General features: G+C 46.4%; 1 protein-coding gene across 1 annotated transcript in view; it reads right to left on the bottom strand.

The window, feature by feature from the left end:
• Nucleotides 1-13,251: 13,251 nt before the first annotated feature.
• LOC149361824 (uncharacterized) overlaps nt 13,252-15,589 on the bottom strand; it is a 73,390-nt gene continuing 71,052 nt past the window's right edge. The window contains exon 5 of the mRNA XM_089568163.1: nt 13,252-13,385. Within this exon, the coding sequence (XP_089424289.1) occupies nt 13,252-13,385 (134 nt within the window). The remainder of the gene's footprint in view (nt 13,386-15,589) is intronic.

Genomic DNA, 15,589 nt, shown 5'->3' with positions numbered 1-15,589 from the left:
CGCGGAAGAGTTCTGACGGCTTGCGATTGGACTACATATCGCGGAGGAGGAATGAAGTGCAACAGAGAGGACGTTTCCTTAGCAAACGCAGGGCTATAATTTGCTACCTCTACTGTCACACTGACCTCTTACTGAATCTAGGTGGCCTGAAGCATTGTCATTTGAAGATACCAATCACATTTATTGATACCTGTCAATATTCAGTATATCATGGTTGAGTATTCTCTTTATTCAACAAATCTCAGTTCTCATAGCATCGCACTTCACCCTCTTTTCGGTTTTTCGGTTTTTTTCACAGCGTTGGAACGTGTGATAGGTTCAGGAAGGAAGTAATGTAAAGAGTCATGTCTAGAGGTTGGTTGGTTGGTTTATGGGGTTTAACATCCCAAAGCAACTAAGGCTATGACAGACGCCGTAGTGGAGGGCTCCGGAAATTTCGACCACCTGGGGTTCTTTAACCTGCACTGACGTTTCACAGTGTCCCCTGGCACAGGATTCTTAACGGAAGCCACAGTTCAGTTCTTTCACAAACCGGTCAAGCTAAGGTGGGAGTCAGACACTGGAATGAATGAATGAAAAACTTGATTGTACTACAAGGGCTATTTCTCGAAGCATAGGTGGAGCCCTGAGTCCAGGGCCCCAGCGGCCTTTGCAGTCTTGCGAGCCCTGTCGATAAGCTTGAGCTGCTCTTCAGGCTTCGAGCTGGACAGCGCAGCCTCCCACTGCTCCGGTGTTGGTGTGTTGGCGCTGCCTTCATTTTCTGACAGGCCCATGTAACGTGGTAAAGCGTTGGGTGTTCACCGCATAGCGGGCATTTGTTGTCATAGGTGCTAGGATAGATTTTGCTGAGTAAACTGAGATTCGGCTATGTATTAGTCTGCAGTTGTCTCCAGGCAACCGACTGCTCTCTACTAAGGTATTTGTTGGGAGGAGGGTAGGTTCTCCGGAGGGCTTGTTGGTGTTCTAAGATGGCTCCATACCGTCTAGTGACTGCGTCCAGTTCCCCTTCGGTGCGCGCCTCCCGGTTGGCGTATGCTCGGGCGTTAGCGTCCGCACATTGGTTCCCTTTGACAGCCTCATGGCCTGGTGTCCACGTGATGAAGCATCTCGTAAAGGTGATTGTCCTCGCATTGAGTATGTGAATGGCTGCAGTGGATATGCGTCCACTGCTGTACTTTCTGCACGCCTCTTGCGAGTCTGTATTATGTGTGCATGGGGCTCGTCACTCTGCTGGGTGATGGCGAGTGCAATTGCTGCTTCCTCAGCCTCGAGGATGTTGTTGGTTTTTATCGAAGCGCAGTTGATTTCCCTGAGCTGGTGAACCACCACGCCGGCTACCAAGCCGTGTCGGTGTCTGTATGTTCTTGCGTCAACGTATAATACGTCTTTTGCCCTGGTGAAGTTTCTTTCGTGGAATTCGGATCTTGCCTTTCTTCTCGCCTTATGTATATCTGGATGCGTGTTTTTTTGGAATTTGACTGATCTCAATGATCCTCCTGATTTCATTTGGAACGCTCGCTGTGCTATTGAGTTCTTTCAGAGCTTCCCTCATGCCCAGCAACCGCAGCGTGTTTCTGCCTGTTTCGGACAGCATAAGTCTTGTTTTCTGCGCAAGAAGGTGGGCCTCGATATGTTCTTGTACTGTGTTATTTATGCCAAGTTTAAGGAATTTCTCCGTCGAAGTGTTGACCGGCAGTCCGAGACCGCATTTGTATGCTTTTCTAAGAATTGCCTCTAACTGCTCTTTTTCTTGCTCGAGCGGTGCTTGGTAGGGGACGCCGTATAAGATCCTACTGACCACGAGGGCCTGTACTAGCCTACATGTGTCTTCCTCCTTCATACCTCTTCTGTTGGAAATTATTGCAATCATCCTGGTGATCTGTGCTGTGGTATTTGCTAGCTGTCTGATCGTGTGATCAATACGACGGTTGCTTTGGATCCACATGCCGAGGATCCTAACTTTCGATACTTCCGGAATCTTCGTTTCCCCTATGTAGATATCTATGGAGTTTTGCAGATCATACCCTTTTCTGTAGACTCTGAGCACCTCGGATTTTTCAGGGGAGCATGCAAGTCCACAGTGTCGGGCGTATGTGTTGACCGTGTCTGCTGCTCGCTGAAGAAGCTCTTGTTTTTTTCCTAAGGATCCCCTTGTCGCCCAGAGTGTGATATCGTCTGCGTAGACGGCATGCTTGATTCCTTCAATTTCCTCGAGCGCCCTTGCAAAACTAATCATTGCAATGTTAAAAAGCATAGGTGATAGCACAGAGCCTTGCGGTGTCACTTTTTTCGGGGGTGTTGAAGGTGTCAGTCCTGATGCCTCCCTTTCCAATGGTAGCGGTTCTGTTAGTCAGAAAGGCTTTCACATATCTGAATATTCTCTGCCCGCAACCCAGTTTGCTGAGCCCCTCCAGCACAGCCCTGTGACTGACGTTGTCGAAGGCCGCTTCAAGATCGAGAAAGAGCAAGATGTTTTCTCCATATTTTGGGACGGTAGTGAGCACCTTCTCCTTGATCTGCCGGAGTACGTCTTGTGTTGATAGCTATTTTCGAAATTCAAACATATTGTGCGGCATGAGCTCGTTGTCCTCAAGGTGGGTCTGCAACCTGTGATGCACAACTCTCTCGTACACTTTTCCCAAGCATGATGTTAACGAAATGGGTCTAAGATTTTCCAGGTTTGGAGTCTTTCCGGACTTAGGAATCATTGCTATTTCCGCATGTCGCCAGTCGACCGGGAGGGCCCTTGTTCCCAGTGCTTATGGACGAATTCCGTGAATCTTTTAATTTAATTGCCGCCCAGATTCCTTATCATGGCATTGGTGATGCCATCTTTCCCTGGTGTTGTGGTCTTTGTGGAGGACATCACAGCATGTCTGACTACTTCTATGGTAAGGGGTTTGTCCAGAGCGGGATTCGCTTCGCCCGTGTATGCCAAGCTGCTGTCGGCGTGTGTTCAATTGCCGATATAACGCTGCTTGATGTCCTGTAGCATTTCCTCGTCAGTGCCTTGGAACTGGTGCGCGATCCTTTGGGTCGTCTTACGAGTTTCGGATTTTGTCGTGGTTGAGTCTATGAGAGCCCTTAGCAAGGTCCATGTCTTGGCCCAGCCTAGAGTCCCCTGCAGTTCGTTGCATTTTTGGTTCCAGTCGCGCCTCGAGAGCTCCGTCGCATATTCTTCGGCTTGTCTGGTGACCTCAGCTATCTTACGCTTGAGCCGCCTATTATGCTTCTGCCTTTTCCACCTTTTTAGTAGGCCCCGTCTGGCGTCCCACCGGTGTAAGAGACGTTTGTCCACCTCGGGTGTGTTGGTAGTGAGGGCGACCTTTCCGGTAAGTTTTTGCCAGTCTGTCTTGATTCTTGCGACCCAGCCTTTTATGTTGGTGATCTCAGCGTCTTCAGACTGTGCCCTGGATTTCCTATAGGCTTCCCAGCTTGTCAGTCTAGCGGAGCCATGTTGTCTCCTGATCGGGAGGGTTTCTATATGGATGCGCAAGATGCAGTGGTCACTGCCTAGAAGTTCGCCGTCGTTTTCCCATCTTATTTATTTATTTATTTCAATACCCTAAAGGCCCAATGCGGGCATTACATAGGGGGGAATTCATCAAAGAAAACAACAGATATACAACACAGAATACAAACGGCTGAAAACAGAAGTAAACAAGTTAAGAAGGCAGGTACAAGTTAATAAGAGGAACGAAAACAAAAAAAAAGAAAAGGCTAATATGAGGTATTTGAAAAAAATTCCCATGTAGCAAACCCCGCAAAAAATCAAGAAAAATCCCGGCTTCGAAAGTTACTAAACACAGCATCTAACATTTTGCGGAACGTTACGGCCAGCACACACACACACACTAGAGCAACCAAGAGAAAAAAACAACACATAAGAACTGAATCACACAGTGATGAAAAAAAAAGAAAAAAAAGAACGCACATCAACATGTGTTAGAATTTTCTAAATAGGACCAAAGAGCTGTTTGAAATGATGATGTTTCAGCGATAGTCGCAACGCTAGAAGGAAGCGAATTCCACTCTTCGATAGACAAGACCAATGGTGAGTATTTGTATCGTTCTGTCCGAGCGAAAATAGGTTTAATCTTCTGCGTGTGATCTACACGAGCCAATGTGTGCGGTGCCGGGAGAAGATGAGAGCTTGAAAATGGTGTGTTGCTGTGGTAGATAGTATGCAAAAAGGATAAACGGCTGAATTTTCTGCGCATGACCAGAGGCGAGAGATGGAGCGATAGTTTTCTGTGCTGTTACACTTTGATACCGAGAGTAACGGGAAAGGATGAAACGAGCAGCTTTGTTTTGAATAGATTCCAACATGTTGATAAGATAGACGGGATGAGGGTTCCAGATCACCGACGCGTATTCTATCGCAGGCCTGATCAGCATGTTGAATGCGTGTAGTTTTATGTCCTGGTTGGCTTGGTGCAGTCGGCGTTTAAGAAGACCAAGTTTTTTTAAGGCTTTGTTAGCGATTTGTTCAATATGAGTGCTCCAGGATAAATTAGAGTTAAAATTTACACCGAGGTATTTTACCGACGCTGCAGTTTCAATGGTAGTATTATTAACTGAGTAGGCATTAGGGCTCATGTTGGCAACGGAAGTAAACTTGAGGTGTTTAGTTTTAGCGTGCCTTACCCCTCTGACAAATGATAAGTCTGCACACGAATCTCGGTTGATGCTGTTCCCCACTCGCGTGGGTTGGGTGTGGTCAGTGATGAGGGTCAGCCTTCTACGATCAGCTTCCCTGGCTAGATCCATGCCTTTCTGGGTTTCCCGAACTTAGCCCAAGCTTTTATGCCAGGCATTAAAGTCCCCCAGGATAACGATACCGTTCTTGCCTGCTGCTTCTTCTGCCTTGCCTAGCAGGTAGCTGAAATTGGCTTTCCTCTGGCTTGGCGGGCTGTACACGTTAAGTAGGAAGGTGCTTTTTTGGCTTCTCTTTCGGGTAATGATTTCTTTAAGGACGTGGTCAATGTCCGTACCGTCGATGTTGTGTCTGATGGCGGTGACTGCTTTCGCAACCAGCGTGGCGACCTTGCTTTGCCCCTGCCCCTCGTAGACGGAGTACCCCGCGAAAGTGAGTGAGCAGCCGGTTTCCTGCAGGGAGATAATGTCTGGAGGAGAGGTGCAATTTGTGATGTGTTGTTTAAGAAGACCTTCCTTTCGGCGGATCCTACGGCAGTTCCACTGCCATATTTTGAGGGTTTCCAACTTGACCGAACGTTTACGGTTGCTCCCCATACTGAGATGGCCTGTTATAGGGTTTTCCTCTGGATTTCATGGCTGTGAATTGTACTAGACGTTCTCATTCCTTGCACGTCTCGTCTTGGATGTTCGAGATGAGGTCGCTAAGTTTAGCCAGTGTGTTAACAGCAACCATGACAGTTGTAAATTCCTGGCGCCCTATAGTTGTCGCCTGATATTCATCTGTTTGTGGGTCAGTGTTGTTCTGCCTTGTTCTTTGGGCCTTTAGTTCGTCTATCAGATCGTTTAGTTTCTGTCTCAGCTCAGCGTTTTCTGCCCTGGGCGTCTGAATTATTTGTCTGAGCTCTCGAACTTCCTCGTTAGGTTCCCCATTAGCGTTGTTAGCTATCTCTGTTCTGGTGTGTTAGTGTTCTTGGAGCAGTGGGAGAGGTGTTACTGTTTTTTGGAGCAGTGGGAGAGGTAAGGAAAAGATGCTCTTTCCAGCTCACCCTGGTTGCTTCTTCCTTTTTTGGTGTGGTCTTCTTCTGCTGCTGCTTCTTTTTGGTTTCCGGATCCTCCCGAGTCCGGGATGCCGATCTCGACTTTGATCGTGATCTGAATACCGATCTGGACTTTGATCTCGAACTGGAGTCCTCGCTGAACCAGCGTTTCCGGGCCCGGCCGCGTACGCCGTTGTCTCCGCCGCCTGGCTCCTCTTTTTTTCTCGTCCGTGGTCTCGGTTTCCTGACCCGACGCCGCCTAGGCTTAGCGCGGCGTTCTCCGCCTTCGATTTTCAAACGGGCAGGAAATGGCGAAACCTGGACTTACGGATGTATAGCGGGTATCCACGGATTTCGCTTGATCAGCAGAAAGCGATGGAGTACTTCATTTTCTACTGCGTTGAAGTTTGCCGGGTGAAATGAGGCGTCGAGGCAAAAGCACTTGCGAAAGGCGCTCTCTTCGTCTGGCCCCCTAGCGGCCAGACACTGGAAGAATCACGTGCGCAGGATGTTATTCGTTTGAAACTCTTTATACAAAACTGTTCAGTTTCCTTATTTTTTAGTCGTCGAGCCTAGGCACATTGTGGTGGAAACGCTGACACACGAACAGTGACATGGAAATTAGACATTGGCAGACAAAGTACTGGTGCGCAAAGCTTAGCGAAATTTACTTTTCTTAGTAAATAGGCCAGGGTGCTCGTTATATGTACATTATTTAACCTCGTAGAGGTTGCGACGATCCCCGCGTGCTCCTTGCTGATACGCAGATACTTTTTGTACAATTTTTGATGCCCGCTCATTTTACTGCTACAAGCTGGTTAACAAGGTTGTTGGTTATTGCCCTAACCTTGAAGTAGAATAACTTATTTCCGGAGCAGTGCCGCAGCTTTTTGTAGCTTTGGTTCGTTTTTAAATTCGTTTCCACCACCTGCGGTATGAGCCTTTCGTTAAAGTGGCAGATACGGCGCTCTTCGAGCTGCTGCAGTCCCCATATATTGATCAGCCAGCCTGTATTACTTCTTTTATTGGCTTGTATTAAGGAATTTTGATGCAAAGTGCATTTTCTTAAAATCATCCCTGAACTAAATGTTTTCAGTTTCGCTATCAAACAGCACTATCGCCAACCAAAAGGTTGTTGTTTAATATGAACACGAAGACGTTTCGGCTTCCGTACGGAAGCCTTGATCAAGGCTTCAAGGCTTCCGTATGGAAGCCGAAACGTATTCGTGTTCATATTAAACAACAACCTTTTGGTCGGCGTTCCTTCTATTGACTTCATGAATCTTCTTCCCGACCAGACGAGTTTTCGTCAAGCGTTAGATTTCAGCACTATCGCCATCGGCAAAAAACACTTTGAGAAGAAAGTGAACTTATTAAATCGCTTCATCAGGAGACTTTTCGAAGTCCACATTTATCTTTGTGCGCTATGTATGAGTGTCTTTATAAACGCTCTGTAATGTTCTATCAAACTACTTCGGTACGCAGTACAGTACGCTGCGTTCTCAAAACACATGGCAGTCCCAGACAGTTTTGTGAACATTCCTAACTGTACAGGCCGTCATTAAAAACACTGGAAAAATTTTCTGTCACAAAAACTTATTTCCTTTTAGCACTTCTGGAAACGGGCCTTGCTGTAACAATAGATATTGCGGAAGCAACCGCACAATTTTTGCTGTAATGCGCGGTCTCTTATGCTAGCCACAGAGCAAGTTCTGCTACTGCGAGAGGACAGTCAAAATTTATTCGCATCTTTGGTCCACCTCCATTCTGTTTCTGTTTTTTTTTTTCACTGGCCCTACGTTAAGAAATATTTGGAAGATGCAGTCATTTACGCTCTCCTTGTCTGGTTTTATGGGCTAAGTTACCTGCGTTATAGAGCAACTACTGAGTAAATTAGTCGTTTAAGTTGTGAGCCGCATTTGTTGCCTGCAGATGTTCTAACCTTGCGCCACGGACGTACGCGGTAGCAGCAACCTTACGATCAGCCTGAAAGTTTTTATGGCGCTTTCTTAGCCTGCAAATAGAAAACTCCCTGATCGCGAAAGAAGCAGACCTGTACGGCATTCAACGAAGGTCGGGATCGTCACCGCTGTCGGCCGCTCTCAATTTAAAGGTGGTGAAGAAGTTTTCAGAAAATCTGCGGAAAGCACGGTACGGCAATGTGGAAACGTCGTAGAAGTAGTTGGTCGCGGCTACTTACCTGCCACAGAAGTCTCGTCATATGCCGCGTCATAAACAAAGTGATAAGGTAGCATGCAGGTGAATTCAAGCGTGAAAAAAAAACAAGCATTAAAAATGGTTGCGCGATTTTCCTCCTCTCAGAGAAGCATCGACACGATACTAGCAATGAAAAGAAAGGAAGTCAAAATGAACGCTCGTTCAATGAAAAGTGTCATTAAGCATTACCTTCCTTCAACTGGTTGTATTGAACGCGGTTTTCTTATTTCCTACTTGCTCGATACGTTATGTTTAAGGCCTTGTCGGCTGTGTAGTGTTTCATGCAATGCGTGTCTCATGCTTCAGTGGATGCATTCAGTTCCGGTTTTGTGTTTCTTTTTAGACATTGCCCCACAGTGCTGCTGCTGTAAACCTATATCTGTACTTATGTTATTTTCGCTTAAGGCCCGGGGCCCCGTCAGGCAGAATTTATTTGCCTTTGGCTTCGGGCTTTCAGGTCAGGTCTTTCAGGATTTTAGTTCAGGGCGTTCAGGATTTCAGGTCAGCTTCGGGCTCCAGGGTTTTTGACAATCCGAAATAAAATTCAATTCAATTCAACCATACAAATTCAGCTATACCACCCATTAGCGTTCGAAACAAGTTCTAAGGTGCGTAACATTCGCCAGTCTTGGTCGCGCCCGTCATCGCTGGTATGTTCTTGTTCCGTCGGGCGTGAACAACTTCTTAGCCAAGGCCTTCATTTCGTATAAAAATCTTATGCGGGCAAAATTAGCGGAGGGAGAAACTTTTCACTGTATCCACGGTGGGAAATGGGCATCCATACGCACACACAGGTCACCTGACTTGTATTCCTTGTAGCGTCGGGCATAGGTGTGCTGGTGGTCTTTAATGCGTAGCCAGGCAAGGCTACGAGCTTCTTGCGAGCACTGCAAGTGGGCGAATACGTCCAGGTCTTATTCGTCGGTGGCGTTCGGCAGCAAGATTTCGAGCGTGGCTGCTGCTTCCTTGCGCAGGACGAGCCTAAATGCAGTGATCTGGATGGTCTCCTGCACTGCGGTTATGTAGGTGAAGAGAACGTTAGAGAGCATGGCATTTCCGATATCGTGTTTCGCGTTGACATATTTAGCGATGACATATTTAGCGATAACATATTTAGCGATGACATATTTAGCGATAACATATTTAGCGATAACGTTGACATATTTAGCGATAATGATCTTGTTGAAGCTCGTCGCAAGGCCATTTTTATACTGACTGTACACAGCTGCACCCCAGTAGCGTCATCGCCTTGCGTCATCGCCACCGCGAGCACTCATACCTAGTTCATGATAGGCACGTCTGGGGCTCCATGACGCAGGCTCATGTATTACACGAAGCATATTGCAGTTCCATATGGTATTCCATTCGACAGGGTTTTTGCTTCGGCAGAGCACGTCAGATAGTCGGTCAGCAGTATTATCCACTTGTTCGCGGTGAAGGAGCAGAGAAGGTCCATACTCATCTTCTGGAATGGCTTTGCTGATCATAGAATTGACTTCAGAACTCCTGCTGGCTGCACAAACCGCAAGACGTCGGTGGACCGTCGTCGTCAGCGATATTAGTCCTCAGTTGGGCGTGGAGTGGTCGTAGACCCGAAGTGCCGAGCTGTCAGTTCTTCGTGTGAAGCTTGCAGAATTTCGTCTAGAAGGCTACTAGAAAGGACCACAATATTTCTTTTAAGGTCCATGTTATGGGCAAAGTCCCTCTTCACGACCATCTGATTTCATAGCTAGAAAGCGGAAATCCAACGCTTGAACCCTGGACAGCATGACAAAACCAAATTTTTCGGGTACCGGACAGGCATTGTAGGTCGGGATCCGAGCGTTGCTGCTTCGCGATAGTCCTCCTACTGGCAGGCCCAGAGTACGAGTTATCATCGTCTATCAGAAGTGCATCCACAGATGTCGTGGCGGGGCATTCGGCGTCGGTGTGCTTGCATGCAGACTTGTAAACTACGGCTACGTCGAACTCTTTCAGTCATAACGTTCAGAGAGCGAGGCTGCATGAGGGATCTTTGAAGTTTCCAAGCCAGCATAACGCGTGATGATCGTTGAAAACCTTGATTTGCATTCAATGTAGGTATGGGCATAATTTTCATGTGTCCCATATTATCGCCGGGCGCATTTTTTCCTTCGTTTAATTGTTAACCTCTGCTATTGGCAGCGACCGGCTCACGCAAGCAATGAGTCGCCCTATTTCGCTGTTCCTTTCGATGAGCACGGCACCAAGGCCGAGCTGCTTGCGTCAGTCTGAATCTCTTTTTCGGCTTCATCAAAGTGAGCGAGGACTGGTGTTTCATGTAAACAGCTTGCAAGTTGAGGGCTTTGATTAGCTCTGATTTCCATCTGAACAGAACGTCGGGTTATTTAATAGTGTGTCATGTGATCAGGAAAACTAAATGAGTCCGTTAAAAACCTGCTTTAACATCGGCACACTCATAAAAGTCCTCCGACAATTTTCTTTTTGGCAGGGTGCGGGAGGCTTCCAATCGCGGCTGTTTTTCCTTCGTCGCACTCGACCTTTGCTGAAAACGTGGTCAGCAAAAGCAGCTGCAGGCAGCCGCAGCGGCGTCCTTCTTGGTTCAACGATGTTCACAATACTCCACTGCGTACAGTACTTGCTTCTGCTTCCTTAATAGTTCGTCGAAGCTCCTTGCGCCCACTAGGAGGTCGTGTAAGTAAACTAGACTGGATTTAAACTTCAGACCCGCTAACACCGCGTCCATGACCCACTGAGAAGCTGCAGGAGCGGAACAAAGTTGAAATGGCATCAGCTTAAAATCAAACAGGCCTTGTCGTGGGCCGTCTTTTTCTTTACCTCTATCTGCCAGTAAGGGTCGAAACAGGGAGGATAACGAAAAGGGCTCAACTTAAATTCAGGACCACACATCGAGCTATGGAAAGTATAATAATACTTGTAACGTTAATTAAGAAACAGGAAGAGGGCATAGTGAGCAAGAGAACAAATGGAGTTTAATGGCTTCCTAGTCAAAATCAAGGGGAACAAAAGCGCGAGGACACGGCATGTAATGCGAAGGTAAGATAGCCGATGGTCCTCAAGAGTAAGGGAAAGGATTGCAAGATAAGAAAAGCATGGCAAGCGGCGGCAGTGAGTTAGGTGGGCAGGTGCAACAATCGAAGTTTGCTGGGATAGGATGGCTGCAGCTAGCACAGAACCGGGTTATTGGAGAGAGATGGAAAAGGTATCTGCCCTGCAGTGGGCATAGTCAGGCTGATGATGATCTCTCCGTTACTGCTCTTGAAATACATCGACAAGAAGTACTCTGCGTTGCAGAGTCATTCAAAACGTTCACAGATTCACAACAACGATAATCCTTGCAAAACCAAGCGCACCATCGTTATTCAGCAAGCCAACCGGCGGCAGGCCATTGGCTCTTTGACGGCTTCACGAAATCGTACCGCAGCATTTCTTCGACTTGATGCTTCATGGCATAGCGTTCTCATTCTCACACTCTGTAGGGACTTTGATGGGCACGTTGTGGATATTTGTCAGTCACTACATGGTCTTTAGTTACTTGTGCCTGCCACAGCTTTTAAGAAACAAAAAAGCAGTATCTGTACACCATGTAAAGCCGATTATGTCATCCTGCCACTGCCTTGGCAACACTGGATTTATGTCGCAGAGGTGGCTCTGGTGCTTTCACTGCTAAAGTTGTCGACGATTCTTCGACGCCCAACGTACTCGTCGCCTCGGCTATTTCATTCAAGAACGCGACGGCCCGCCTGCTACGGTCTCGGAAGGCGGCTAGAAGCGTAACACGCCACTTGCAAGCGGTGACAGGTGGCTGTGAAGAGCTGAGCTCAAATTTTTCATTATAGACTACGATAACCGTCTGTCAGTTTATTCAAATATAATCATCTTTACTGCAACACGTTCTGGCGGTATACGGTAGAATGCAATGCACTCTTTGCTGCGCTTTAAAAGTGCACTAAGGAGGATTCTGAGCTCGTTTTTAACCTCGGGAACTGGACCTGCACGCTGCGAGCATTCTTAAAAACTGAAAATTATTTTTTGTGCGGCTGATTTTTCTGTTAAACAGAATTAAGCGTCCTGACTCCCACCGCTTTTTATTTTATTTTTTTGGACGCGCCTCCGAAAAAAGTAGGAGTCAGCCATAGCGTACAGTGCCTTTCAGCCAGTCGCATGGCAGCTTGCCGGTTTGCATCGGCGGAGTGATACGTAGCCATCGGCTAAAGCAAAAAGTCTAAGTTTGTTCTATTTCCTTTGGTCTAATTTGCGGTTATGTAGCCTGCGTCTGAAACTATTTAGTCATGTAAAAACAAAAAAAAAATAAAAGCGAAAGTGAAGCCGCTACACAACTAGATGAGGAACCCCACGCGTTGCCCGACTCCTCCTCTTTTCGGAGGCGAGTTAAAAAAATGGGCGGCAGACGAGCCGTTTAATCCGATTTGCTAGAGAAATCGGCCGCACAGGATAATAATTCAAAGTTTCTAAGAATGCTCGGAGCGTGTATATCGAGTTCCCGTCGTAAAACTACGATTTCACATTCCTCTTTGTACACCTTCAAGATACCAAACACACGTGACAAACCTGCCAATTCCTGAAAGATCTTTCGCATGCCTGATTTTGTGGCAGTTTTGCAACATCATTTGTCGGCCTACCGTGACTTCGTGCGTTTTTTTGAAACCGATAGCCTAAGATTCCTTCCATTTGCACCTTTATACCTCTTGTACCTGTTGTTTTGAGAAACTACCATTCCAGACACTAGATCGATGTCTCAGAATATAATGCGATTGTCAACTCGAAGTGTTCGAAAACCTCCCCGCGTGCAATTTCATCCCCAAAACAGGTGATTTGTAAGGTGTGAAATTACTCATGTTCGCTTCTTAGGTTTCACTAGCATCACTTTTCGTCAGTATTCTGTTCTCCTGTGTACAGTCTCCGTCACCCTTCTGTAAAGCGCGGAAACTATGGTCACGACGGAATGAAATCTGAAATTGCAAAACAGTCCATGATTTCCTGGTAAAATCCTTATGCCCAGCTTACTTGCAGGTCTACGTGTCGATGATTTCTTGGCAAAGTCATTGTGTCCATCTTACTTGCACGCCTACGTGTCTCTATTTTCGCGCAAGTTTTCCCTTAAAAGCTAGAAGCTACGAAGAGGTATGAATTTGTTTCTAGGGAGGTGTGCCGCTCGAGGGCTCTACACAAGGGTGAGGAAACCTGTGCAATACTCGTGTCGAGAAATCATTGCAGAATGACTAAACCAGCTTTATTTGGCGTCGAACAGAAACACTGCTACAGGATGTAATTACACGGTACACAATAAACCGTGCCACGAATGATGCGTATCTTACTAGGCATCATTATCGCAGTCCTTGTAGATTTGGTACTTGGGAGTTGTGCCGCAAAGCAGATCAAATATGAAGTCACAACAGGTGTTGTTGACCCCAAGCTTGCTCTCGGGCGCCCAGTAGCTGCATCCTTGTCCTGCGTGAAATCAGGTTAACGTTCTTGTTTAATTATTTACCGCCAGGTTCGTAGAATTAACAAGAGAGTGGATGAATGTTAACAATATGTAGAGCGCACTGAAATCGTTTGATAATGGTATCCTTCCGGGTCGTTAAAGAAAACCTACAAAAACAAAAGCCATTCGAAAATGCTTTATATGGTCTTGTAGATTTTGGGGAAGCATTAATTTAAAACATTCGATCTCAGTCATATGCGCAGTTCAGTATAGCACGCAAGGCGAGCATGTATCCTTAGAGATCGCGACGTGTCATCATTGGTTCAGGGTGCTTGTGGGTTTTACCTTTCTGGTACAGAGCTACGCAGCCATGGTATATAGATAAATTTAACGTTGTCGCACTTATTTTTTCTTCAAATATAGTATAACTTCTCAAGAAGGACGGAAGAGAGGTACGCTCACGGCTTTCGCGACATGCATGCGAATAGCTGAAGGAAGCCACCGTTTTTTCCATAAAATGCACAGTAATATTCTAATGGTTGTTATCTTGGGAGGCATCTCAGTAAGATAATCCTTGAGCAAATAATGTATGAGAGTATGTCAAAGAAATTTCGACGGCCTATTTCAGAGGCATCGTGTCGGTTGTGTCGTGCTGTATGCGCAAATAGACTCAACAATCTAGATTCCTCTTTTTCAGGGCGCTTTCCTTTTTCAGCTGGTCTGTGGCGCCTGTTCGGCATGGCTTGATATTGCGCAGGCCCGACATAAAACATCATCTTAATAGCCTAAACACAACAAAGGACCTCGCAGGAATTACGTGCTTTAGGAGTTAGGAGCTTCGCCCCATTAACTGCGCTTGAATTTGTGGATTGGGTTTGAATTCTTGCAGTGTTCGTCAAGTTAATTTGAAGTTTTACGCCGAGCCTTCAACGCGCGTGGTTGGAGTTAGCAGCAGTCTTCACTTTGGGTTTCATATGACAATCCCTACGTGCGGAAACAATCTAACGCGCCAAAGCTGCTCCAAGCTTCACTTCTGCAGCTGTTGCCCCGCCGCGGTGGATCAGTGGTTGCGGTGCTCGGCTGCTGAGCCGAAAGACGCGGGTTCGATCCCGGCCGCGGCGGCTGAATTTCTTGAAGGTGAAATTCGAGAGGCCCGTGTACTGTGCGATGTCAGTGCACGTTAAAAAACCCTAGGTGGTCGAAATTTCCGGAGCCCTCCACTACGGCGTCTCTCATAGCCTCAGTCGCTTTGGGACGTTAAACCCCGTAAACCAAACCAAACCCCTTCTGCAGCTGTTCAGTACCACAAGTGCTGCGGGAGGCAAATCGCCATGACGGACCTAAGTTGTGTGAGCACCGTTCCTTGGGGGAGCAATCTTCTATACTAACCACACTGACTCCCTTTATCCTGCTGTCTCCCCCCCCCCCCCGCTCCTACTCCGATCACCCATAAAAGTTGCCTATGAACCGGCAGGACAGTTACTCTCGTCTAAAGCTGCTCGCAATGGAAGCTGGCAAGTGTTGCCATGTGCTCGAGGCAAATGACTCCCTTACATGGTACGTGCGGTTGCAATAATAAATAGGTCATTGTAAATCGAAAGATGTTGCCCTCATGTATGTACTGCATTGTAGTTTTCAGAGCAAACGTTATTTAAGGGCATAAAATGAGGTTTCGCCTTGTTTTCTATTTTTTCTGCCATTTATTCTTGCTGTCTTTTTGATATGCATTTTGGCAATGCATTTCCGAAGTGTATGTATACTGGATGTGTTCTCAAGTTATTCTTATCCCATTTATAGTAATGAAGTGTAACGTAAGACATTGAGAGCTGTTGTTCCCGACGTGTATTGATGAATTTCCGCTGCAATATGCTACCGGATGAAAATGAAACCACCGACCCAACCTATATATATATAAAGAGGTCACTGTTATAATCGTTTCCAAAAGAACGTGAATAGGGTGGCAAATAGCTTAGTGAAGATAAAGGGAAGTAAACGTCACGCAAACGGGAGTTTATATATGCCAGGTGATACTTCAGATAGGAAACATGCGAAAATAATTAGCGCTTTTAGCGCTGTTGAAAATTGATATTCCTTAAGCGTTGCTTTTTTTTTCGGCAGCTTATCATATTTTAATGAAGTTTTTCATGTGCGCGGCGGTTTGCTGATCTCTCTTATGGCGTCTTAGTAAAACTCTTTTTTTTGTAAATTTTTTTTGCGAAAGGCACAT

This window comes from Amblyomma mixtum, chromosome 2 (assembly GCF_055824585.1).
Source record: "Amblyomma mixtum isolate Tamu chromosome 2, ASM5582458v1, whole genome shotgun sequence".
Classification (NCBI taxonomy): domain Eukaryota; kingdom Metazoa; phylum Arthropoda; class Arachnida; order Ixodida; family Ixodidae; genus Amblyomma; species Amblyomma mixtum.
Note: the sequence above shows the minus strand (reverse complement) of the source record. Positions and strands in the feature narration are given on the sequence as shown.